This window comes from Pongo pygmaeus, chromosome 7, assembly GCF_028885625.2.
Source record: "Pongo pygmaeus isolate AG05252 chromosome 7, NHGRI_mPonPyg2-v2.0_pri, whole genome shotgun sequence".
Lineage (NCBI taxonomy): Eukaryota > Metazoa > Chordata > Mammalia > Primates > Hominidae > Pongo > Pongo pygmaeus.
This window is the reverse complement of record NC_072380.2, coordinates 109,151,543-109,179,171: the sequence shown is the minus strand read 5'-3', so window position 1 is coordinate 109,179,171 and position 27,629 is coordinate 109,151,543. Positions and strand designations below refer to the sequence as shown.

General features: G+C 38.5%; 1 protein-coding gene across 4 annotated transcripts in view; it reads right to left on the bottom strand.

Moving 5' to 3' along the window:
* CPQ (carboxypeptidase Q) overlaps positions 1 to 27,629 on the bottom strand; it is a 587,881-nt gene that overhangs the window by 438,915 nt on the left and 121,337 nt on the right. For all 4 annotated transcript variants that reach the window (XM_054498056.2, XM_063668990.1, XM_054498057.2 and 1 more), the window contains exon 2: positions 13,962 to 14,427. In XM_054498056.2, the coding sequence (XP_054354031.2) occupies positions 13,962 to 14,394 (433 nt within the window). In that variant the 5' untranslated portion in view covers positions 14,395 to 14,427. The remainder of the gene's footprint in view (positions 1 to 13,961; positions 14,428 to 27,629) is intronic.

Sequence of the window (27,629 nt, the reverse complement as noted above, 5' to 3'; positions counted from 1 at the left end):
AAAACATAAAAATTCCTTTAAAAGTCTATACTTCTTTCTACATTAAAAGATTTTATAGCCATGCTATTTAAAAGGAGAAAAAATAAGAAAATAATCTAGTGTCCAATAACAAGGCATTATATTAATTATTGCATATTTAAATTTGGTAGCCATTAAAACTTATTTAAAAACATATTTACTAGTATGTGGTAAACGTTCATGATATATAAGATAAAAGGACACAAACTATACGCAGTGTGAACACAAGTTTATAAAATAAAATACATATGCATATAGAAATATCAAAAGGAAAAACAGAAATGATAGCAATGACTCTCTAGAGGAAAATATCATAGGTGATTATATGGTTTGGCTGTGTCCCCCCCCAAATTTCATCTTGAATATCCATGTGTTGTGGGAGGGAACTGGTGAGAGGTAATTGAATCATGGGGGCAGGCCTTCCTGTACTGCTCTGGTGGTAGTGAAAAAGTCTCACAAGATCTCATGGTTTTAAAAGGGGGAATTTCCTGCACAAGTTCTCTTCTCTTGTCTGCCACCATGTGAGAAATGCCTTTCACCTTCCACCATGATTGTGAGACATCCCCAGCCATGTGGAACTGTAAGTCTATTAAATCTCTTTCTTTTGTAAATTGCCCAGTCTTGGGTATGTCTTTATCAGCAGCACGAAAATGGACCAATACAGTAAATTGGTACCAGTAGACTGGGGCGCTGCTGAAAAGATACCCAAAAATGTGGAAGCAACTTTGGAACTGGGTAACAGGCAGAGGTGGAATAGTATGAAGGGCTCAGAAGAAGACAGGAAAATGTGGGAAAGTTTGGAACTCCCTGGAGACTTGTTGAAATGGCTTTGACTAAAATGCTCATAATAATATGGACAATGAAGCGCAGGCTGAGGTGGTCTCAGATGGAGATGAGGAACTTGTTGGCAAATGGAGCAAAGGTGATTCTTGCTGTGTTTTAGCAAAGAAACTGGTGGCATTTTACCCCCACCCTAGCAATTTGTGGAACTTTGAACTTGAGAGAGATGATTTAGGGTATCTGGCAGAAGAAATTTCTAAGAAGCAAAGCTTTCAAGAGGTGACTTGGGTGCTGTTAAAGGCATTCAGTTTTATAAGGGAAGCAGAGCATAAAAGTTCGGAAAATTTGCAGCCTGACAATGTGATAGTAAAGAAAATCCCATTTTCTGAGGAGAAATCCAAGCTGGCTGAAGAAATTTGCATTAATAATGAGGAGCTGAATGTTAATCCCCAAGACAATGGGGAAAATGTCCCCAGGGCATGTCAGAGGTCTTCAAGGTAGCTCCTCCCATCACAGGCCTGAAGGCCTAGGAGTAAAAAGTGGTTTCATGGGCTGGGCCCAGGATCCTCATGCTGTGTGCCATCTAGTGACTTGGTGACCTGTGTCCCAGTCGCTCTAGTTGTGGCTGAAAGGGGCCAATGTAGAATCTGAACCATGGCTTCAGAGGGCACAAGCCTCATGCCTTGGCATCTTCCACATGATGTTGAGCCTGCCAGTGCACAGGAGTCAAGAATTGGGGTTTGGGAACCTCCACCTAGATTTCAGGGGATGTATGGAAACATCTGGATGTCTAGGCAGAAGTTTGCTGCAGGGGAAGTGCTCTCATGGAGAACCTCCACTAGGGCAGTGCAGAAGGGAAATGTAGGATCAGAGCCCCCAACACAGAGTCCCTATTGTGGCACTGCCTAGTAGAGCTGTGAGAAGAGGGCCACTGTCCTCAAGACCCCAGAATGATAGATCCACCAACAGCTTGCACCGTGCACCTGGAAAATCTGCAGACACTCAACACCAGCCCATGAAAGCAGCCTGGAAGGATGGAGCTGCCCAAGACCGTGGCAACCCACATTTTGCATTGGCATGACCTAGATGTGAGACATGGAGTCAAAGGAGATCATTTTGAAGCTTTAAGATTTGGCTGCCCTGCTGGATTTCAGACTTGCATGGGGCCTGTAGCCCCTTCGTTTTGGCCAATTTCTCCCACTTGGAATGGCTGTATTTACCCAATGCCTGTACCCTCATTGTATCTAGGAAGTAACCAGCTTGCTTTTGATTTTGCAGGCTTATAAGTGGACAGGACTTGCCTTGTCTCGGATGAGACTTTGGACTGTGGACTTTTGAGTTAATGCTGAAATGAGTTAAGATTTTGGCAAACTGTTGGGAAAGCATGATTGGTTTTGAAATGTGAGGACATGAGATTTTGGAGGGGCCAAGTCAGAATGATATGGTTTGACTATGTCCCGACCCAACTCTGATCTTGAATTTCCATGTGTTGTGGGAAGGACCCAGTGGGAGGTAATTGAATCATGGGGTCAGGTCTTTCCCAAGCTGTTCTCATGAGAGTGAATAAGTCTCACAAGATCTCATGGTTTTAAAAAGGGGAGTTCCCAGGTTTGTCAAAGATAAGATAGTTGTAGATGTGCGGTGTTATTTCTGAGGGCTCTGTTCTGTTCCATTGATCTATATCTCTGTTTTGGTACCAGTACCACGCTGTTTTGGTTACTGTAGCCTTGTAGTATAGTTTGAAGTCAGGTAGTGTGATGCCTCCAGCTTTGTTCTTTTGGCTTAGGATTGACTTGGCGATACAAGCTCTTTTTTGGTTCCATATGAACTTTAGTTTTTCCAATTCTGTGAAGAAAGTCATTGGTAGCTTGATGGGGATGGCATTGAATCTGTAAATTACCTTGCGCAGTCTGGCCATTTTCACGATATTGATTCTTCCTACCCATGAGCATGGAATGTTCTTCCATTTGTTTGTATCCTCTTTTATTTCCTTGAGCAGTGATTTGTAGTTCTCCTTGAAGAGGTCCTTCACGTCCCTTGTAAGTTGGATTCCTAGGTATTTTATTCTCTTTGAAGCAACTGTGAATGGGAGTTCACTCATGATTTGGCTCGCTGTTTGTCTGTTGTTGGTGTATAAGAATGCTTGTGATTTTTGCACATTGATTTTGTATCCTGAGACTTTTCTGAAGTTGCTTATCAGCTTAAGGAGATTTTGGGCTGAGACAATGGGGTTTTCTAGATATACAATCATGTCATCTGCAAACAAGGACAATTTGACTTCCTCTTTTCCTAATCGAATACCCATTATTTCCTTCTCCTGCCTAATTGCCCTGGCCAGAACTTCCAACACTATGTTGAATAGGAGTGGTGAGAGAGGGCATCCCTGTCTTGTGCCAGTTTTCAAAGCGAATGCTTCCAGTTTTTGCCCATTCAGTATGATATTGGTTGTGGAATTGTCACAGATAGCTCTTATTATTTTGAGATACATCCCATCAATACCTAATTTATTGAGAGTTTTTAGCATGAAGGGTTGTTGAATTGAATTTTGTCAAAGGCCTTTTCTGCATCTATTGAGATAATCTTGTGGTTTTTGTCTTTGGTTCTCTTTATATGCTGGATTACATTTATTGATTTGCATATATTGAACCAGCCTTGCATCCCAGGGATGAAGCCCACTTGACCATGGTGGATGAGCTTTTTGATGTGCTGCTGGATTCTGTTTGCCAGTATTTTATTGAGGATTTTTGTATCAATGTTCATCAAGGATATTGGTCTAAAATTCTCTGTTTTGGTTGTGTCTCTGCTCGGCTTTGGTATCAGGATGATGCTGGCCTCATAAAATGAGTTAGGGAGGATTCCCTCTTTTTCTGTTGATTGGAATAGTTTCAGAAGGAATGGTACCAGTTCCTCCTTGTACCTCTGGTAGAATTCGGCTGTGAATCCATCTGCTCCTGGACTCTTTTTGGTTGATAGGCTATTGATTATTGCCACAATTTCAGCTCCTGTTATTGGTCTATTCAGAGATTTAACTTCTTCCTGGTTTAGTCTTGGGAGAGTGTATGTGTCGAGGAATTCATCCATTTCTTCTAGATTTTCTAGTTTATTTGCGTAGAGGTGTTTGTAGTATTCTCTGATGGTAGTTTGTATTTCTGTGGGATCGGTGGTGATATCCCCTTTATCATTTTTTATTGCATCTATTTGATTCTCTCTTTTTTTCTTTATTAGTCTTCTAGCGGTCTATCAATTTTGTTGATCCTTTCAAAAAACCAGCTCCTGGATTCATTAATTTTTTGAAGGGTTTTTTGTGTCTCTATTTCCTTCAGTTCTGCTCTGATTTTAGTTATTTCTTGCCTTCTGCGAGCTTTTGAATGTGTTTGCTCTTGCTTTTCTAGTTCTTTTAATTGTGATCTTAGGGTGTCAATTTTGGGTCTTTCCTGCTTTCTCTTGTGGGCATTTAGTGCTATAAATTTCCCTCTACACACTGCTTTGAATGCATCCCAGAGATTCTGGTATGTTGTGTCTTTGTTCTCGTTGGTTTCAAAGAACATCTTTATTTCTGCCTTCATTTTGTTATGTACCCAGTAGTCATTCAGGAGCAGGTTGTTCAGTTTCCATGTAATTGAGCGGTTTTGAGTGAGATTCTTAATCCTGAGTTCTAGCTTGATTGCACTGTGATCTGAGAGATAGTTTGTTATAATTTCTGTTCTTTTACATTTGCTGAGGAGAGCTTTACTTCCAAGTATGTGGTCCATTTTGGAATAGGTGTGGTGTGGTGCTGAAAAAAATGTATATTCTGTTGATTTGGGGTGGAAAGGATTCCCTATTTAATAAATGGTGCTGGGAAAACTGGCTAGCCATATGGAGAAAGCTGAAACTGGATCCCTTCCTTACACCTTATACAAAAATCAATTCGAGATGGATTAAAGACTTAAATGTTAGACCTAAAACCATAAAAGCCCTAGAAGAAAACCTAGGCATTACCATTCAGGACATAGGCATGGGCAAGGACTTCATGTCTAAAACACCAAAAGCAATGGCAATAAAAGCCAAAATTGACAAATGGGATCTAATTAAACTAAAGAGTTTCTGCACAGCAAAAGAAACTACCATTGGAGTGAACAGGCAACCTACAAAATGGGAGAAAATTTTCGCAACCTACTCATCTGACAAAGGGCTAATATCCAGAATCTACAAAACTCAAACAAATTCACAAGAAAAAAACAACCCCATCAAAAAGTGGGCAAAGGACATGAACAGACACTTCTCAAAAGAAGACATTTATGCAGCCAAAAAACACATGAAAAAATGCTCACCATCACTGGCCATCAGAGAAATCCAAATCAAAACCACAATGAGATACCATCTCACACCAGTTAGAATGGCAATCATTAAAAAGTCAGGAAACAACACGTGCTGGAGACGATGTGGAGAAATAGGAACACTTTTACACTGTTGGTGGGACTGTAAACTAGTTCAACCATTGTGGAATTCAGTGTGGCGATTCCTCAGGGATCTAGAACTAGAAATACCATTTGACCCAGCCATCCCATTACTGGGTATATACCCAAAGGACTATAAATCATGCTGTTATAAAGACACATGCACACGTATGTTTACTGCGGCACTATTCACAATAGCAAAGACTTGGAACCAACCCAAATGTCCAGCAATGATAGACTGGATTAAGAAAATGTGGCACATATACACCACGGAATACTATGCAGCCATAAAAAATGATGAGTTCATGTCCTTTGTAGGGACATGGATGAAATTGGAAATCATCATTCTCAGTAAACTATCGCAAGAACAAAAAACCAAACACCGCATATTCTCACTCATAAGTGGGAATTGAACAATGAGAACACATGGACACAGGAAGGGGAACATCACACTCTGGGGACTGTTGTGGAGTGGGGGGAGGGGGGAGGCATAGCATTGGGAGATATACCTAATGCTAGATGACGAGTTAGTGGGTGCAGCGCACCAGCATGGCACATGTATACATATGTAACTCACCTGCACATTGCGCACATGTACCCTAAAATCTAAAGTATAATAATAAATAAAGAAATAAATAAATAAATGAAAAAAAAAGGGGAGTTCCCTGCACAAGCTCTCTTCTCTTGTCTGCCACCATGTGAGATGTGCCTTTCACCTCCTGCCATGATTGTGAGGCCTCCCAAGCCATGTGGAATTGTAAGTCTAATAGACCTCTTTCTTTTGTAAATTGCCCAGTCTTGGGTATGTCTTTATAAGCAGCGTGAAAATGGACTAATACAGATGATTTTTATTATTTTTATATTTATGTACATGCTTTCTATAAAAAGCAAGTATTAATTTTATAATCAGGGAAATTCTGAGTAAATGATGATGGCTCAACAGCATCATCATTCATTATGTATATGGCTTGGCTGTGTCCCACCCAAATCTTATTGAGGGACTCAGTGGGAGGTAAGTGAATCATGGGGGCAGTAACCCCCATGCTGTTCTTGTGATAGTGAGTGAATTCTCACAAGATCTGACGGTTTTATAAGGGGATTTTTCCCCTTTGCTTGCCACTCATTCTCTCCCTCCGCCCTGTGAAGGAGTGCCTTCCGCCATGATTGTAACTTTCCTGAGGCCTCCCCAGCCATGTGGAACTGTGATTCAATTAAACCTCTTTTGTTTATAAATTATCCAGTCTCAGTATTTCTTCATAGCAGCATGAGAACAGACTAATACAATGTAGAAAAAGGCTTTATTTTAGTACAAGTGAATAACACCCCAAGGAAGGAACTACCTTAAAAATCCACTGTTTCTCAAATAAACGAGTAAACTAAATGAGTAACTACTATTTACTGAGTATGATACTAGATGTTGAGAATATAGAAATGGATAAGACTTAGTCCAGGCCGCCAGGAGCCCAACTAATATAAAACATACAATAAAACATAACGTAATATGGCATACAAACATAATAAAACATACACCAAATATAATAAAAATATACAATCCTAAAATTTTAAGAAAGCCCTGTATTTCAGTAGAGATGTCAGTCTCCACTGAGGATTAATAAATACTCAATGACCTGCTGTGTTGGGCTCAGAGACCATAAACCATGAAGACCCAGAGTTATGTCTGCTGGGAAAGAACCACATAGTCTGCCCAAGTTCCTCTTTCTTGAACATATGTCAGCCTGTCCCGGATGTGACTGTTGATTCTCATTCTTTTACTTGGTCCATTCAAATCTGATGTATGCTATGTTATCTCAGGACTGATTGGAGATTGTGCTTTCTCCTGTCTTGTAAGTTTGTCCTTCATCTCTTGGGACTTGGCCTGCTTGTATATCTGCCTTCTTCAAACTCTCCACAGATAACTCGCAGAGCTCTCAATCCTGCCAAGTGAATAAACTAACATATCTACTGTAATACTGAAGTTGAGAAGAGTGGATAACATACATACTGTAATATTCAAGTCTAGAATTAAAAAGTTTAAAAATCTGGTTAAACAAAGAATCTACTCCATCACATATAGTTGGCAGAATCCAGCTCTTGTGAATTCTAGCTTCAGTGATCCCTTATGGAGTCTCATAAAAATTACCCTTTCCAATCTAGAGGAGACCTTACAGATTCAAAATTCCAACCATCTCTCATTTCACAGGTCACAAAATCAAGGCCATGATGATCAAATGGCAACCAAGGTCACACAACTAGTTAGTGGTAAGCCAAAGTGAGAAGATAGGTTTCCTGAGAGAGAGGCTAGAAGATAAGCTCTGCACCACTCTGCCTGGGTTAGAGATCCTGTTACACCAACTTTACACCGTCTCCTGGGGAATTTTCCACACCTGGTCCAGCCTAACTCTCCAGTCTCTTCAGAGCTTAAAATAGTCCAGTTGCCAGACAACTGTTTATCTACTTTGAGCCCCATGGAATGAGGAGTGGGGTGAAAGTGAGTCTTGGAAAACCAGAATAGATTCCGGTGAGTAAAATTCACATCCCCTGGGTTTTGAAGGTCTCAGGAGCAATCGGTAACTTGGCTTAGTTTTCAATACCAGGCAGGTAGCCAGGAAAGAGGAGGCCCAGTTGTAGAATGAGAAATGACAATGAGAAAGAAATGGGAATAAGAAAACTTTCTTTAAAAAAACACACAGAAACGAATATATTCTGCTGTCACAGTACAGGTATCAACGGCTTTTGAAACAGATCTGCTTCAGCTAGATGGCTAAAAATAGTAATCTTATAAATGAAACAACATTAAAATACTTGTATGTGAGGCAATATAGTCTAATGACTAAAAGCACAAACTCTGGAGTTTGACAGTTGTTCATGCCCAAACAAGGCCTCTTACCAGTTGTGCAACCCTTGGTAAATTACATAACCTCTTGGAGTCTGGTTCTCTCATCTGGGAAAAAAAGTGCTAATCCTTTTCAGATAATTGGACAATTGAGAGAGCTTAAAAAGGAGGATTTAAGTTGGTGTCTAACATAGATTAGCATTTAACAGAAGGCAACTGAAGAAAACTGACTAACACCATAGAACCCAAGCTAAGGAGCTCCCTAATACCTTGGAGAATTCTACCACCCATTCATGCAGCCTTAGAGAGATCAAAACTGGCTATCCCAGTGATTCTTCCAGCATGGCAGCATGAGTAACTCAGCAGATCTTCACCCCACAAAATATTTAGTGGGAAAAATTATTTAAAAAATAATTTAATGTCTCTCAAAACTCTCCTAAGGGCATACAGCAAAGGACAACATTCATCCAAGAAAATTTACCAAGTCTTGATGAGAACAGTAAGAGTCTGTGACATCTGGGTCACAATCTGCTTTCCTCTCCCACCCCCAGCCCCATGTTACAGAAACTCTACTACAGGTACTATATTCTGACCAAGTGCAGACAAGAACATGAGAGCTTTCTCTCCACCCAATTCTCAGTTTAGGGCTATAGTTTCACCTTTGGAAGGACAGGCTACCAGTGTTTCTCATTCCCCAACCCCATTACCTTGTGGTAGAACCTCTGTTCTAGTCAAGCAATGCCAAGAGAACTGAGGTGCTATTCCTCTACCCAAGTCCTACTCATAGGGTGGAAACTCCACCCTAAGTAGCCATCAAGAATACTAAGACTCTGATCACCCCTTTCTCAGCTCACTCATAGGAGGTGGTCCCACACTGGAAGCTGCAAGCCAACAAGGCTGAGAACTACCTCCTCCCTTCTTATCATCCACTAGGGATATCATTCTGGGTGACACTGGGTGGTGCCACTATCACTGCATCTAGCTCCTGTGCAGTAGCACGAATGTTCTCCTGGGGGAAGAGAGAAGCCATAAGGATGAAGAGCTCCATAATTCTTATTGATGTTAGTGACTTCATTTAGTGCAGAGAATGGAGAATTCCCTGCCTAAGGGTGTTGCTGAAAATAATGGAGAGCTTGGTGAAGAACAATTAAGGGGGTGCTGGTAGCTTCACGATACTGCTAGCAACAAGCAAAATGGCAGAACAACCATAGCTTTAACAGAAAGAACCAAGGAAAGAAATAACCAAGAAGGGCCTTCCTGGGATCCCAGTAAACCCTGGGGGTTGAAAAGCTACACACATGTCCTAGGTTATACCTACTCAGGAACAATCAAAACAACACATGGGTCAGACTTGAAAACACTTCCCAAGCTGCACACAGATCCGTCAACAAAGGGCGGAAACCTCACTCACTCAATGTGTTTAAGGACAACCTCTGAGCAAACACTGGCTAAAAAATAAGCTATTCTGACCCTGGAGAAAATACTATTAAGCCACACTTAAAAATAAAATTACTTGCATTCTGGTAATCTGGAAGGCTGTGTGCATGCCCAAGGCCGCACCCTCTCAGAAGCGATTAGAAAAGGAACTTCCAAGGCATTTGGCCTTGGCCAAAGTTGGGGGGAAAACAAACTTCTTAAGTTGTAATAACAGACTCCAAGCCATAAAAACATTGAATGGCAAAGAGTAAAAATATAACTGTCTAAAGGAACCTAAGCATAACCTTTGACCAATAAGTGGCTTATGCAGACCTACGGGTGACTCATAGGGAACCCAGCTAAAAGAAAAACAAAAAATAAAACAGAAAAACAATCTAAACAGGAACATCAGAAGCTGAACAGTGTAGGAGAAATGGATGTCACAGAGTTAGTACAGTCAAGCGATTAAACAAATGAACGACCAAGTAAATGGATGGGGGAAAGGGAGGAAGATGAGTCAGTATCCAGAGTTGCCATAAAATATTATTTTAAATTATTATTTTAAGTATTCAGGTTTTCTGTTTTTAAAACTATGGCAGAAAAAGATACAATAAAGTAAAACCCATACACACGAAAAAAAAGAAGTAGGCAGTAGAAACTGTCTTTTAGGGGGCCCAGATGTAGGATATAGCAAACACTTCAAAGCAGCTATTATTGAAATATTCAAGGAACTAAAAGAAACCATACTTAAAGAACTAAAGGCAGATATGATGACAACATCTCATCAAATAAAAAATACCAATAAAGACACAGAAATTATTTTTTAAAAAGACCAAAGAGAAGTTCTGGAGTTTAAATGTATAGTAACTAAAAAGACAAATTCAGTATAGAGGCTCAATAGTAGCTTTAAGCTAATAGAAGAAAGAATCAGTAAGCTTGATGATAGATTGATAGAGGTCATACAATCTGAAGAACAAAGAAAATAAAGAATAAAGAAAAATGAGCAGAGCCTAAGAGAAATATGCGACGTCATTAAATCACCAACACACTGTAAATGGAAGTACCAGAAGGAGAGGAAAAAGAAAAAAAGGAAGAAAAAGAATTTGTGAAAATGATGGTTGAAAACTTCTCAAATCTGATGAAAAACTTCAATCTACGCACCCAAGAAAATCAACAACCTCCAAGTAAGATGAGAATAAAGATATACATACCTAGATACATTAGAGTCAAAATAATAAAAATCAAAAGAGAAAGAAAACCTTGAAAGCAATAAAGAAGACATGACTCATCACATACAAGGAAACCTCCAAAACAGTAACAGCTGACATCTCATCAAAAAAATGGAGTCCAGGCCGGGCATGGTGGCTCAAGCCTGTAATCCCATCACTTTGGGAAGCCTAGGCAGGTGGATCACCTGAATCCAGGAGTTCGAGACAAGCCTGTCCAAAATGGTGAAACCCCATCTCTACTAAAAATACAAAAAATTAGCTGGGCATGGTGGTGTGCACCTGTAATCCCAGCTACTTGGGAGGCTGAGGCAGGAGAATCACTTGAACTGGGGAAGTGGAGGTTGCAGTGGGCTGAGATTGTGCCATTGCACTCCAGCCTAGGCAACAAGAGTGAAACTCCATCTCAAAAAAAAAGGAAGAAAGAAAAAGAAACAATGGAGTCCAGAAGGCAATGGGATGGATAATGTATTCAAAGTGCTGAAAGTAAAAAAAAAAAGAAAGAAAAGAAAAAAAGAAAAGAAAAACAAACCCGTCAACTAAGAATCTCATGTCTAGTAAAACTATCTTTCAAAACTGAAGGTTGAGTAAAGAGATAAAGATGAATAAAGGCTCAGAGAATTTGTTGCTAGAAAAATCTAAACAGTTGTTCTGCCCAAAAGCAAGTGACAGCAGTGATTTAGACCCCTATCCTTACAAACATAAAAAAATTATAAGATACTATAAATAACTGTATACCAACAAATTACATGACTTAGATAAAACAGATACATTTCTCAAAAGACACAAACTACTAAAACTGACTCAAGAAGAAACTGAAAATCTGATTAGACAAGTAAAGAAATTGAATTAATAATTAAAAATCTTCCCACAAAGAAAAGCGTGAATGAGATTGCTTCACTGGTGAATTCTACCAGAAATTTAAAGAATTAACAGCAGTCATTTATAATCTCTTCCAAAGCATGGAAGGTGAGGTGACACTTTGCCACTGATTTCATGAGGCCAGTCTTACTCTGATACCAAAAAAAAACAAACAAAAAAAAGACATTACAAGAAAATGAAACTACAAGCCAATATCCCTATGGATATAAATGCAAAATATTAAGCAAAATACTACCAAACTGAATTCAGCACCATATAAAAAAGATTATGTATTGTAATCAAGTGGGGTTTATCTTAGTAATGCAAGGTTTGTTTAACATCTGAAAATCAATTAATGTAATGCACCGAATTAAAGGAGAAAGAATAGTCTTTTCAACAAATGAAGCTGAGACAACTGAAATGATCACATTCAAAAGAAGAAAGCTGAAGCCTTATCTTATACCATATACAAAAATTAATGCAGTTAATTCACAGATATAAATGTAAGAATGGCAGCCATAAAATTCTTAGAAGAAAATATGAGATGAGAGTAAAGATATACATACCTAGATACATTACAGTAGTAGTAGTAAATGTTTGTGACCATGGTGTAGGCAATGGTTTGATATGACACCAAAAGCACAGGCAACAAAAGAAATAAAATAAATTAGTTGGACTAATCAAAAATTAAATATTTCTGTAGCAAATATTGCCATCAAAAAAAAGAAAAGACAGTCCTCAGAATGGGACAGAACATTAGTAAATCAAATATATGAAAAGGGACTTGTATATATGATACATTCAAAAAGCTTTTAAAACTCTATAATAAAAATCTCATAGTCCAATTAAAAACTGGGCAATGAATTTGGATACACATTTCTCCAAAGAAGATAAACAAATGGTGAGTGAGAACATGGAAGGATGCTCAACATCACTTGTCATTAGGGAAATGCAAATCAAAATCACAATGAGATACCACTCCACATCCACTAGAATAGCTATAACCAAGAAGACAGATATAACAAGTGTTGGCAAGCATATGGAAAAATTATAATACATTGTCAGTGGGTACATTAAACTGTGCAGCCACTTCAGAAAACAGTTTGACAATACCTCATAAAGTTAAACATAGAGCTGGTATATGACCCAGCAATTCTACTTCTTGGTATATGCCCAAGAGAAATGAAAACAAATGTTCACATGAAAAACTTGTGCATGAATGTTCATAGCAGCACTATTCATAATATCTAAAAGGTGAAAACAATCTCAGTGTCCACCAACTGATGCATGGATAAATAAAAATGTGGTACATCCATAAAATGGAATATTATTGATCAATAAAAAGAATGAAATACTGAAACATGTGACAACATAGATGAACCTGGAAAACAGTATGCTACATGAAAAAAAGCACTCACAAAAGATCACATAATTTATTATTCCATTCATGTAAAATGCCCAGAATAAGCAAATCCATAAAGACAGAAAGCAGATTAGTGGTTTCCTAGGGCTGGGATATAGGTAGACTGGAGAATGACAGCTAATAGTCACAGAGTTTCTTTTTGTGGTGATGAACATGTTCTATAATTAGATTGTGGTGGCTGCACAATAATATAATCTGTGAATATATTAAAAATTGCTTGTACATTCTAAATGCATGAACATCATAGTATGTGAATTATATCTCAATAAATAATGTTTTAAACTGACAATGTACTTCTTCACTAGGCCTTTCTCTTGGCATTCAAAAAAGTCAAAAGAATAGAGAAACTCGTTCCTCTGCCACCGGAAATTAGCCCATGGATATATTCAAGGCTAACAGATAGCTCCCTGATGACCGGCTATACATCCCTGATTTGGGCATTTACTGTGCATTATCTGATAAAGCTGATCCAGGGTGCTTATAAGTAAAGGTAGAACTCAACCTTGGATAATTCCTTGCAGTAGAAGCCTCAGTTCTATAAAAATAATTAAACCAATTCAGAGTGCAAAGTTCTATTCTCTATTTCATTAATTCTAAAAAATTATTCACACTGAAGCCACTTGGAAGAAGTCATCGTTTTTGTATCCTGTTTATGTATATTTCAATTATCTACAGAACGATGCTAATGTTTAACTAGATAGCAATTACAAAGTGATAGGGCTGGTAAGTATCATGGACCAGTAGCTACAGATTCTACATTTAAAAAGCGATCCAACATGATCAGTTCTCTTTCACAAAAGAAACAGAAGTAAAAAATGGGAGGACAAAAAAGGGTAGAGAACTCATTAAGCCAATGGAATAGGAAATTATCCAAATTATAATATGAATCATGCCTATTGTACTCAATTACACCAAGGGACATTAGTTTTATAAAATACAAATCAAACTGAAAAGACAAACAATACCTTCTGGAGGAGTCCCAATGCTGCTGCCAAGACCCAGGATGGCTATCTTATGAATTCTTGGCTCCAGCATCACAGCTGATTCTTCTCCCCTCTCCCAGTGGGGTATTCTCACTGGCTCCAGGTGAACATTCTCCAGCCCATCTTGCTGCAGGTTTTGGTACATAATTTGGATGGCTTTTTCTAGGTTCTTGGAGCCACTCAGTCTGGGTCCAACAGTATCAACCAGAAGTGCCAGTCGCTCATAGGATCTGTTCTGGGCTTTACCATAAACAGCTAGGTTGATGATTGCTTTAGCAACATCTCCATAGCTGGCTATTTCTTCTTTTATTTCTTCAAAAGTCCTCTTAGAGATGCCATTCTTGTATATAGCTTTCCCAGAGCACAGGGATAAAAGGTGAACACCACCAAAAAATGCGAAGATAAGGAATTTCATTTTTTTTCCAGTTGGTTTTCTTGTTAAGATAATCTACATAAATAAGAAACATTATGTTTTAGGGGAAAAGAATCTCACAGCTATCTGCCCATAACCCAGGGATTGCTTTTCAAGCAGCATTCCCCTTCCTTTCCCAACCACTGCCCAACATCCACCATCAAATTCAGGCATAGTTACTCCGAGGAATGAACAAGAGGCAATGATTGACCTCCCTTAAAACTGTAGAATCACGTGTTACCTATTAATCCTGTTTAAAATATGCTAAAAGGATAAATCAAGAAAAGAGCTGGGAAGGAGAGAAAGAAGTGGTGGTAGCAGTGATAGGGCCAAGGCAGTGTTACCTGCTGTATAGTCTCCTAAATAGAGTATAATCCAAATGGGTGTCCTTGCTCCCTCCGCCAGGTGTGTTCTCTCCTCTTTGCCTGTCAGACTCATCAATTGAGGCCCTCTCAGCTGTCATCTGTTTTTGATACTTTTACCAACCCCCCCTTCAGAAAAATAATTGCTTCTTCATCTGTGCTTGAAAAGTACTTTATGCTTATGTTCAAAAGATATTTATTGGAAGCCACTAGATGCCACAAACTGTGGTATGTTTTAAAAGGAAAAAGTCTAAGCTACTGCAAAACGCAGAGAATTAATAAAAAGACCGGGCTTTGTTACCACTTAACTGTTTGATATCCACCACCTACATAATAAAAATAATAATAACAATAACAGGAAGCATTTATATAGTGCATGCTGTGTGTCAGATCTTGTACTAAGTATGCTACATTCATTAATGCATTTAATCCTCACAACAGCTCTGTAAGGTAGTTTATTATTACCTTTATTTTACAAATGAGGAAACTGGGGCACCAAGAGATTAAGCAGTTTGCCAAAGATACACAAAGGCTTTCTAGCTCTAGAGTCCATGCTTTCAACAGTGCTACTCAAAGCATGGTTTGTGGGCCATACCAGTCCACAAACTGTTTTTTACTAATGCACAATAGGTAAATACAGAGATTATGAGTAAAAGTATTCAGTGCTGTCCAATATAGTAATCAATTGTCTCATATGGTCACTTCAATTTGAATTAACTAAAATTAAATTAAACTAAAGATTTATTTTCTCAGTCACACTAGCCACATTTCAAGTACTCAATAGCTACGTGTGGCTAGTGGCTATTATATTAAGCAGCACAGAGAACATTCCTATCATGACAGAAGGTTCTATTGGATAGCACTGGTTTAGACACTTTTATATAAACTGTATGTCTGCTATCGTTTGAATGTTTGTCCCCTTCAAAACTCATGTTGAAATGTAATTGCGCTTGTGACAGTATTATGAGGTTGGACTTTCAAAAGGTATTCAGGACATGAGGGCTCCACCTTTATGAATAAACTAATGTTTATTGCAGGAAGGGGTTTGTGCCTCCTTTGATCTCTCTCATCCCCTCTTTGCCCTTCTTCTGTGCAATGCCTTCTGCCATGTTATGACGTGGCAAGAAGACCCTCACCAGATGCGGCCCCTCAGTCTTGGACTGTTTAGCCTGCACAACCACGAGCCAATACATTTTCATTCTTTATAAATTACTCTGTCTGTGGTATTCTGTTAAAGCAACACACACACACACACACACACACACACACACACACACACACAACTAAGACAAAAATTGGTACCAGAGAGGTGGGTTGTTATAACAAATACCTGAAAAATGTGAAAGCAGCTTTGAAATTGGGTAATGGGGAGAGGCCGGAAGAATTTGGAAGAGCAGCCTAGAAAAAGCCTAGATTACAATGAATAGAGTATTAAGGTCAATTCTGGGAAGGGCTCAGAAGAAGAGATGAGCAAGAGAGAAAGTCTGGAACTTCTTAGAGATTACTTGAGTGATTCTTCTTAGAGATTCATGACTAGAATGCTGACAGAAATATGGACAGTACAGGCAATTCTGATGAGGTCTCAGATGGAAATGAAGAACAATGTATTGGAAACTGTAGTAAAGGCTATCCTTGTTATTAAGTGGCAAAAGACTTGGCTAAAGTGTGTCCATGCCTGAGGGCTTTAACAGAAGGCAGAATTTAAGAGTGATAAATTAGAATATCTGATGGAAGAAATTTCTAAGCAAAATACTGAAGGAGCTGTGTGGCTTCTTTTAAATGTATATAATAGAATGTGAGAGGAAAGAATAATTTAAAGATAGTATTTATAATTTAAGGGGAAACAGAACATAAAAATTATGAAAACTCACAGCCTGGTCATGTAAAGAATAAAAATGTGTGCTTAGGAGTGCAAACAAAGGGTGTGGCCACGCAACCATTTGCTAAAAAGGTTTGTACGGATAGTAAAGAGCCAGGTGCTATTCATCAAGACAATGAGAAAATGACCCCAAAGGCACTTCAGGGATCTCTGAGGCAAGCTAGAATCTTAAGGGCAAAGCTTCCAAAGAGGCACCCAGGGGACCTCAGAATTCACTGCTCTGCACCTCACCTCCCCAAATGTCTGTCCCCCACATTCTGGTGCAGTGCCCTTAAGCTGCTCCAGCCATAGCTTGAGCAGTCACATGTGCAGCTAAGGCCTCTGCTCCTGAGTGCACAAGCAGTAAGTCTTGGTGGTATCCACACGGTGCCAATTCTGCAGGCACACAGAGTTCACAAGCTGTGGAGGCATGGTTACCTTCACCTAGATTTTAAAGAATGTATCAGACAGCCTGGGGATCCAGGTAGAAATCTGCTGCAGGAGGAGAGCTGCCACAAACAGTCCCCACTAAAGCAATGTCTAGTGAAGTTGCAGGGGCAGAACCATACCTGAGACTCCTGAACTGTAGATACCAGCACACAAAGCCAGCCCGGGAGAGCTGTAAGTATAAGACTCCAACCTTCCAGCAAAGCCATAGGTGCAGGGCTCTCCAAGTCCTTGGGGGCTCAACCCCTGCCCCAGTGTGTCCAGGAAGCAGGGCAGCATGGGGTCAAAGAAAATTATTTCTGAGGCTTAAGATTTACTGTTGTTGTCCCCATTGGGTTTTGGACTTACTTGGAACCAGTTACCCCTTCCTTGCCTATTTATCCATTTTGGAATGGGAATGTCTATCCTATACCTGTCCCACCATTATATTGTGGAAATAGATAACTTGTATAATTTCACAGGCTCACAGCTAGAGGGGAATTTGCCTCAGAATGAATTGTGTTATGTCTCACCCATATGTGCTTTAGATAAGACTTTGGACTTTTGAGTTGGTGTTGGAAGGAATTAAGACTTTGGAGCTATTGGGATGAAACAAATGTGTTTTGTATGTAAGAAAAACATGATGGGAGGAATACTATGGGTTTAACTTTTGTCCCTCCAAATTCATGCTGAAATTTAATTGCCTTTGTAATGGTCTTGGAAGGTAGGACCTTTAAGAGGTGTTTAGATCATGATGGATTTGCCCTCGTGAATGGACAAATGCCTTTGAGGGAATGAGTTATTTATCATAGGAGTGAGTTTACCCCCTCTTGCTTTTTCTCTCTCCCTCTCTTGCCCTTCCACCATGTGATGCCTTTTGCAAAGTTTTGATGCAGCTAAAAGGCCCTCACCAGACGTGGCCCCTCAATCTTGGACTTTCTAGGCTCTAGAATTGTAAACAAATTAATTTCTGTTAGTTATAAACTATCCAGTCCGTGGTATTCCATTACAGCAGCACAAAATAGACTAAGACAACATCTTGTCAACTTTAGTGATTAAAAAATGGTGCTTCTCTTTGTATGTCTTTTTACTTTCACCTTTCTAATTTATTGTTATTTTGCAAAAGCATTAGTCTATAACAAATTCAAAATTTTCAAAACTGTTCCTTCACCACAGACAATAGGAGAAGCACAATCATAAACTACTAAATTATAAGAAAAAATTCTAAAATAAGCCAGCATGCAGAGCCTTTAAAAATATGACTCCAACAACTACTTCAACCTTATCTAACCTCCTCCCCCTCTAGAGCACACAGATTTTCATTCTCATTCTCTTTCTCTCTCCGACACACACATACATATACATGCATTGCTAAGCTTCTATATATTGAGCCCTTGAAATGTGTTGAGTCCAAACTGAGATGTCTTAGGCTGAGGGCAGTGGCTCATGCCTGTAATCCCAGCACTTTGGGAGACTGAGGCAGGAAGACCAGCCTGGGCAATATAGCAAGATCCAGTCCCTAAAAAAAAAAAAAGAAAAGAAAAAGAAAGAAAGAAAAGAAAAGGAAGGAAGGAAGGAAGACAAATTGAAATGTTTTGTAAGTGTAAAATATTCACCTGATTTGATTTTAATGACCTAAGTTGAAAAATAAATAAATATTTCAGATAAATTGGGTTAAATAAAATGTGTTATTATTGATTTTACCTGTCTCTTTTTACTTCGTAGTATGGCTATTAGAAAAATTTAAATTGCACATTTGTGTTCATATTTATATTGGACAATAATGCTCTAGCTGCATTGAACTTCACGCTGTTCTTCAAACGCACAGGCTCTTTCATAACTCTGGGTCGTTACATATGTTCATTCTCTTTTACTGAAAGACCCTTCTCCTCACCTCCTCCCCTTCATCTGGCAAATGCCTCCACTTACTGTTTAATGAAAATGCTTTAAAAACTACCTTTTCTGTAAAGGCTCACTAAACAACACCCCAGAGTTATTTGCACCAACTTCTGTGTTTCTACCATAATTAACTATGTTATCAGCTAATATGTTTGTTTATAAACCTGCCTCCCTTACTATCAAAGTCAAGTAGGGTAAATTATTCACCACTGCACCTTCAATTGTTATACTCAAATATAGGCACTCAATACATTTTTATTTAAGAAATAAATGAGCCTTTAATCTCTCTAGGTCTTAGCTTCCCAGAGTATAAGGGTACTGGCCTTGCCTCCTTCACAACTAAGCTGTAAGAGTAAAAAGTTGCTATCATATTTAAACTATCTTGAAAAATTATGAAAACTATACACTGCTGCTGCTTCCCTTTTTATTACAACTATTTACATGCATAGGGTCCTGGTTTCTATAGCCACTAAAGCCACTATACTGATACTTGTTTTTAAAAGCTAAAGTTTGTTAAGTAATAAAAAAGTTTCACCAGATTGCAATTTATTCTTGAAAGTACATTTTTCCAATGTGTTGTTGGTGCAAAAAAAGGTTCATAAGACATCTATTCATTAGCACTAACCACAAATACCTACTTCTCATTAAAAGTTCTCTAAGCATTCGGCAAACATTAATTAACTATTTCACAATACATTTCTAGTGATGGATTAGAATCATATAATGACACCATTGTAGAGATATAGGAGAGCTTAGTGATCCCTAGTCCATAACCTTGCTTTATAGAAAGTTAATCAAGACCTGTGTTTTGATTCCCAGGCAGCAGATAAACCAGAAACTATAATCAACCAGGTAATTTGACTGACTGACTTACACAGACTTCCTGGAGGATTATAAATTGTGTTTTTTTATAGGAAACCATATGCATTTACATGAAATAGAAACTCAATGAAGAATACCCAAATGCAGTCTAAGAGGCAAATAACTATAATAATATATATATACTCAAACATTCTCATGCATAGAGTACCATGAGAACAAAGAGAAGAACAAAAGGAATGCTGAAAAGCTCTAGAGAAGATATAACATCTGAAGACAGTCTTAGGAAATGGCTCAGCAGCCAGAGAAGAGGGAATGGTACCCTTTCTAGAGGGACCACCGGAACTTTGGTCACAGTCTAGTTAAAAAATATGTCCAGAAAATAACATTGCCTAAGTCAGACATCCTTTTGCATGTATGTCACTCGTATTAATAAATAACATGCCTTTTTTTTTTTTTTTTTTGGAGATGGAGTTTCACTCTTGTCCAGGCTGGAGTGCAGTGGCACAGTCTCGGCTCACTGCAATCTCCACCTTCTGGTTTCAAGCAATTCTCCTGCCTCAGCCTCCCGAGAATCTGAGATTACAGGTGCCCACCACCATGCTCAGCTAATTTTTGTATTTTTAGTAGAGATAGCGTTTCACCATATTGGCCAGGCTGATCTCTATCTCCTGACCTTGTGATCCACCCGCCTCAGCCTCCCAAAGTGCTGGGATTACAGGCGTGAGCCACCACACTTTGCCATAACATGCCATTTTTAATAATAATACTTAATGTCTCCTTATATGGTCAATTAAATTAATTTTGATACTAAAATGAGATAATCACTTTAAAACAGAAACTGAGTGTTATTCTAAATACCTTAACTAGACTGTATTTTCAAATTCCACAAACATAATAATGCTTATTTTTAAAAGTAGGTTAATTTAAAAGATATTCTTTTAACAAAGTTAGTTTTCCCTGAGTATATCGGTAGCACTTTAGAAGATTTACTAAGATTGAAGGCACAAAACAATGAGCTATATGAGAAATCACCTAGAACCTTCAACATAAGTGAACAATAAATAGGTGTTAGTTGACTCAAAACCTGGTTTTCCCTGGAACATGATCTAAAAATTACTGATGTAATTCCTGGCGGGAATGCATAATCATATATCTCTCTAACAGCACTACAGAATTTTATTATTATTGTTTTTAGATAGTTATATTAGCCCAACTAAGGTAGTTTTTCATTAATAAATAGTAGAAAATGATATTACTAATGGTCTATATTTGGAGAAGTAACAAAAATGGAACAAGATATTAATATATCACATTCCACTTAAGAAAACCAGCATAAGATATACTAGGTATTTTTAAAACACAGAAATCATAATCTGATATATAATTTATAAATTCTAAGCAAGAAATAGAAATGTATTATAAAATTAAAATAATGAAATATATAGACAGACTAAAACTTAATCAAGACCAGTATTCAAGGGCAACCTTAAAAAGTTCTTTCCTGGCCAGGCATGGTGGCTCACACCTGTAATCCCAGCACTTTGGGAGGCCGAGGCGGGTGGATCACAAAGTCAGGATATCGAGACCATCCTGGCTAACACGGTGAAACCCTGTCTCTACTAAAAATACAAAAAATTAGCTGGGCGTGGTGGCGGGTGCCTGTAGTCCCAGCTACTTGGGAGGCTGAGGCAGGAGAATGGTGTGAACCAGGGAGGCAGAGCTTGCAGTGAGCCCAGAAAAAAAAAAAAAAAAAAAAATTATTTTCTAAGACACAGACTTAAGGTCACCACCATACATAGGAAAATTCATTCTAGACCTGGAGTCAGTTCAAAGGATGATGATCAAGGGCCATCAGTTTGTTGGCATGAAATGACCAAAAACACTTGTTTACTTCAGTGTGAAACTTTTAGGGAATAACCATATAGGTAATAAGTAATGGCCTATTTGGAAATTTTGAGGAACTTCACATGTTGTCCTTGTGTTGATGTGGCAATGGATGAATTCTCTGTGCTAAGGAGACAGCGGGTAGTGAAGACCACAGGAGTTCTCTCTCCTTCCCTTTCCCCTTCCATTTCTCCCTCCCATCCTTCCGGATGAGGGGTGGTAAGTTGTGTCTCCTGTTGCAGCACTCTAGGGCATTTTGCTCCATAAGTGTTGCAGCTTCACAAAGTAGATGTTTTCAGGCAAACCTTGGGGAATACTTCCTTCCTATTGCTGCTGTACTTTCCACCATTTTCCCCTACTCATCATCTACCTACTTGTCATTTTCTCCATAGGCCACATATTGTAAAGCAGCCATGGGGATGAAAATAATGCTGCGAAAGACATCTGTGCCTATAAAAGATGCAATTCATTTACAAAGACACTCAAGATTTTCTTCCATTTAAAATCCCTGAAATACTAATAAACTAATTGAAAAAAAAATTCTACTGTTCTCTCAAGCAATTATAGGACTATTTGAAATGTCTAAACTTAAACTACACAACATTTTTTAGTGTTCCTTATTCTTATAAACAAAAGGTTGAAGTTATTGTTCCTTCACTTGAATTCAAAGTATGGAACTGTCAAATGTTATACCCTTCAAAATGTTAAGCAACTATTTTTTTTAAAACCCATGCTGTATCATGCTTTTGAATTCAGAAGTTATATATTCAAAGGCAACTTTGGAGCACTGTTTGAAAAAGATTGCTTTTCATATATTGTCTTCACAATCCATAGTTACAGATTATCTTTTTCACAAAAAAAGAGATAAAATTCTTTATAATGTCATTTTCTTTCTTTTCTACTTAAATCTGGAAGCAAACTCAAGCAAAACCTACATTTCTCATACTGTGAATTACATTCTAATAATAGGTTTATATTTTGAGGAAACAAAACAAAGCTCTTTGATTCTATTTCTAAATATTTCTCCTAAAAATTATCATTTGGAAATGTCTCAGGCTATGATGAAAATGCCAGAGCGAATAGACAAACAGAAGTGGAAAAGAACACAATGGAAAGAGAATGTGCTAAAAGACAGAGGGACTAAGATTTAAAGCCTGAGATTTATTGATCTTTTATTATGACAGTTACTTTTTCTCTATACTACTTACATGAAAACTTAAATATTTCCCCTAAACCCTCCATTCCTGAACAGGATTCACTGATATAAATTTAACCCTCAGTCTTCAGTCTAGAATGTGTAACAGACAGAAAGTCCAGAAGTGCTAAATACTAGCACAGACACTGGCACACCAAAGTTCACTTCCCAACTTCTGACAACATTCCTGGATTTATGGCAGTTAACCCTTTAAGTATCTTAAGGAAGATTTTTGCCTTTATTAAATTCAAAGCTCACATAATACTGGGTTTCCATTTCCCATAGCTAACATTCCAGTTATTTATTCAGTCATTCAAGAAAGCTTATTGAGAACTCACTATATGCAAGGAATTCTGCAAGAATTTGGGAAAAGATATAAACATAAGGAAAACCCAGTTCCTACTATTGGTAGACACTTAATTCCCTATTCAATATCCATTCCCCCTTTTCCTTGCTAACCAACCTCCATTTTGTTTGGAGTACAAAGTGTCCAGTCCCATTAATCTAAGCCAGTTGTTTTTAATATGGATGATGCTGCCCCTAGGGGCCATTTTGAATATGTGGGGGGAGCACTTTTACTTGTCACCATGGTACGGAGATTCTACTGGTAACTAGTTGGCAGAGGTTGGGGACACTAGACAGACAGCTATGTGGGGGACAATCTGCGTACTAAGAACTCTCCTACATTCCAAATAGCTTTCTAAATGTGAAAAACCTATTACCTTGGCCTTGAATGTAACTCTATTGTGTATACGAATACAAAATTGTTGCTGCACAGTTTTGATGCAAGTTGACTCTTTCAAGAAACAACTATCTTGTATATCAAGAGAAGACTATGCTGTGTTTTGTGCAGAACTGGACCCAAAATTGGTCATCTTTTAAGTAAAACACAAATGAATATGCTGCCTGTGGTACTGGAAACACCATTACCATGCCCTTGTATCACCTGCATATGTTGCTGTCACATTCACCATGCAAGAATCTGACTTCTTCATTATGTCTTCTAGTGCAGTCAGGCCTTAGAATTCACATTTTGAAATAATTATAAATTATTTTCCTTTAATTGTTCCTTTATATTACAGTTAGGATAATATATTTATTTTAAAAATGTACACAAGCAGATTATCTATGATGTTTATTTCAGGATAATAAAGAAGGCATTACAAATTATTTGTTTTTAAAAAAGAGGAAGTGTGTCTAATAGGATGGGAAAGTACATATTTAAGTGAATTCAACAATTTTCTTCCCACTCTTCCAGCCAAACTTCTAGCCAGAGGAGGCCTCGTGACCCAGTTCTACCCAAACAGACCCAAACAGAAGCACCTGACAAGAAAGTGGTCATGTTTCCAGAGCTGCATCAGCTATTTATAACCATGATGGCAAGTCCCAGAGAACTGGTCTTGCCATCACTGAGCAGTCGAACCAACACCAGCATCACCAACTTTCCTGTATATGAGAAAAATAAACTCTATTTGTTTTAGCCACTTAGTCAGCTTTTCTGTGCCATGTATCTGAATACATTTCCAACTTATATACTACTTTTAAGTGCTTCTTGGGGATCCATAATTAAATATATTGTTTACACTACTTAACACCATAAGCAAGGCCTATGACTATGCTGTGTTTAGGATCTCATGTATGGTCCACCTAGATTTCCCAAAGTACCTGAAATTCTAAATATCCAACACCAAACTCAGAATCTTCCTTTCCAAACTTGCTCTCCCTTTATTCCCCACCCTAGTCAATAAGTTAGAAATGACTGTGGGTTTTTTTCGGATTATTCTTTTTCCCTCAGGAAGAACAGGTGAACACTTGGCAAACCCTGCCTGTAATTCTGCCTTCAAATTCTTTCTTGACTAACTTCCCTCCTCTTCACTCTTACCATCACTTCCCTAGCTCACAACCTCATTATCACTCATGTGACACATTTCTGCACACATCTCACTGCCTTAAAGAGAGGTCCCTTTCCAACTCATCTTCCACATTGCCACCAGATTTATCTTAAGCCCAGAGCAAAGGACACCTTGGCTTAAAACATCTGTTTCCCCACTATTTACTGTTCAGTATTATGGTTATGAATTTTGCTATGGTTTGAGATGGTGTCCCCTCCAAAATTCATGTTGAAACTTTTTTTCTTTTTTTGAGACTGAGTCTTGCTCTGTCACCCAGGCTGGAGTGCAATGGCACAGTCTTGGGTCACTGCAATCTCTGCCTCCTGGGTTCAAGCGATTCCCCTGTCTCAGTCTCCTGAGTAGCTGGGATTACAGGCATGCACCACTGTGCCCAGCTAATTTTTCTATTTTTAGTAGAGATGGGATTTTACCATGTTGGCAAGGCTGGTCTCGAACTCCTGACCTAAGGTGATCCGCCCACCTCGGCCTCCCAAAGTGCTGTGATTAGAAGTCTGAGCCATCATGCCTGGCTCATGTTGAAATTTAATCCCCTGCAACAGTATTAAGAGGTGTGGCCTTTGGGAGATAATTAAGTCATGAGGGCTTTGTCCTCATGCCTGGGATTAACAGCCTTATAAAAAGGCTAGAAGTTGAAGGAAGCACTCTCTTGCTCTTCTGTCCCTTCCATGTGTGAGGATGTAGCATTCATCCCCTGCAAAGGATGCAGCCACAGGGTGTCATCCTAGAGGCTCAAAGCAGCCCTCATCAGACACCAAATGCTGGTGCCTTGATCTTAAACTTCCCAGACTCCAGAACTGTGAGAAAACAAATTTCTGTTCTTTGTAAATTACCCAGTCTCAGGTATTTTGTTATAGCAGCACAAACAAACTAATACTTTTCTAGTCTTCACAATAATTCTTTGTTATTTCCCTACCTTTATATCGTATCCCCACCAGGCTGTTTAACAGTCTGCGAAGTTACAGACTTTCTTTATACTGGTCTGATTTTGCTCATACTGTTCCCTTTGTCGAAAGTTCCCTTTAATCCTTTCTCCATTTGGAGAAATCACAATCATGATGCAAGATCCAGCTCACTAGTCTCCAACTCCTAGGCAAAACTATTTCCTGCCTTTTCAATTGCACATTGTATGCTACCATTTTTGTGTCTGTCACCCTGCTAGACTACATCACTTAATGGCGATAATATTTTACTTTTATAAAATTCACCAAGCATGTTCTCTACAACTAATGTGTTTGTCTTTGCATATTAAACAAATAGCACAATATCTATTAATATTTATAGAATACATGAATAAATTCATCAAACAAGTAGTTATATTTCACAATAGAGGTATACAGCTGTGATTCATCATTTTAACAATCACTTTTCCTGCAACAGACATTCATTTGTTCCTTTAAACTAGTCTATCCAGAAGTTTCTTTTATAAAAGGAGTAAACAGACCTGGGACCTGGTCCTGGCTGTTCCTCTTTAGATGCATGACCTTGAACAATTTACTTGAAATCTCTCTTTATATTTAAAAATGGGTTCGCATTTCTGCTCTAACATTCTATTATGGATTTTCTTAAATAATTAATATCAATTACACTTTTCTTTACACTCCATGTTAGCACTTAACTAAATTGCCTTATACCAAACTCTTAATTGTTTCATAGTTAAAAATCACTACTTGATCTACTGTTTTGCTGTGTCCTGCAACCAGCCAGCTGAAATTGAACTCACACAGGTCAATAAGAATGTCCTTTGTCCCTAACTCCAATGAAAACATTTCAATTTCTATCATATCTGACATCTAAAACATTTTATATTGTTGACTGCCTCTCGTTTTCCAAACACTCTTCTTCCTCTCATTCTGTTCTCCTTCTTAATCTCTCCTGCAGGGTCCCTTCCCCCATCTGTCCTTTACATTTTAGTGATTGCTAAGGCTTCTCCTTGACCTTCTTGCCCTACTACATACTTTAACTGGCAAAGTCATTCACACCAAGGCACCATCTATCATTTGAGCTCATCTATAAGTGAATGAGCTCTCTCAGTTTGGACATCCCACAGACACCCCAAACTCAATACGGCCACACCCCATCAAGATTTTTCCTCCAGAGTCTGCTCTTCTCCCAGACTCTCCCTCTTGGTGCATGGCACTTCCACCACCCCATCATCTGGGACCATTTTGGACACCTCACTCTCTTTTCAACTCTATAGTCAATCAGTAAGTGTTCTTAAATTTAGCTCCTAAGTAGCCCCCAAACCCATCGCTTCCCCTAGGTCTTCCTCTCCACCTTGGTTTCAGTCAACTTGCTTCAATCTGAACTACCACAATAATCTCCTAACTGATCTCCGTGCCTCCAGCCTCCTCTTCTCCAATATGTTCTCTTTGTTACAACAGTTATCTCTCTTCAAAAGAAATTCATTTTTTCCTCCTTTGTTCAAACCCCACAGCATTCAAGATATACCCTACTCATACATCTACTTATACCTCTGATAACACTCTACTGCATTTTCCTCCTTAAATGTCTCTCTCTCCCACTAAACTGTGAACTCATTGTGGGTAGAGAATGTGTAGAATCCATGTTTGAACCCCTGGGATCTAGTATTGAACCGACAGTTAGTAGGTACTTATGCCTTCTAAAAATGTAGCAGTAAGTGAACATAGGCAGGCAATATAGGAGGTGATACCTGAATTAGTTTTGAAAGGCTCTAGCACAGCCACCAGGCATACAATTAGGGAGGAGAAGTGGATGTACATTCTATACTGAAGAATAGTTCCCTCTTTATAACCCAAAGAACAGTGCTGAATACATCTTACATGCTTTGTAAATAGGTACTGTCTTGAGCTGAATCTTTTTGTATAAACAAATGATTCCAAAATACAGAACCATTTCTT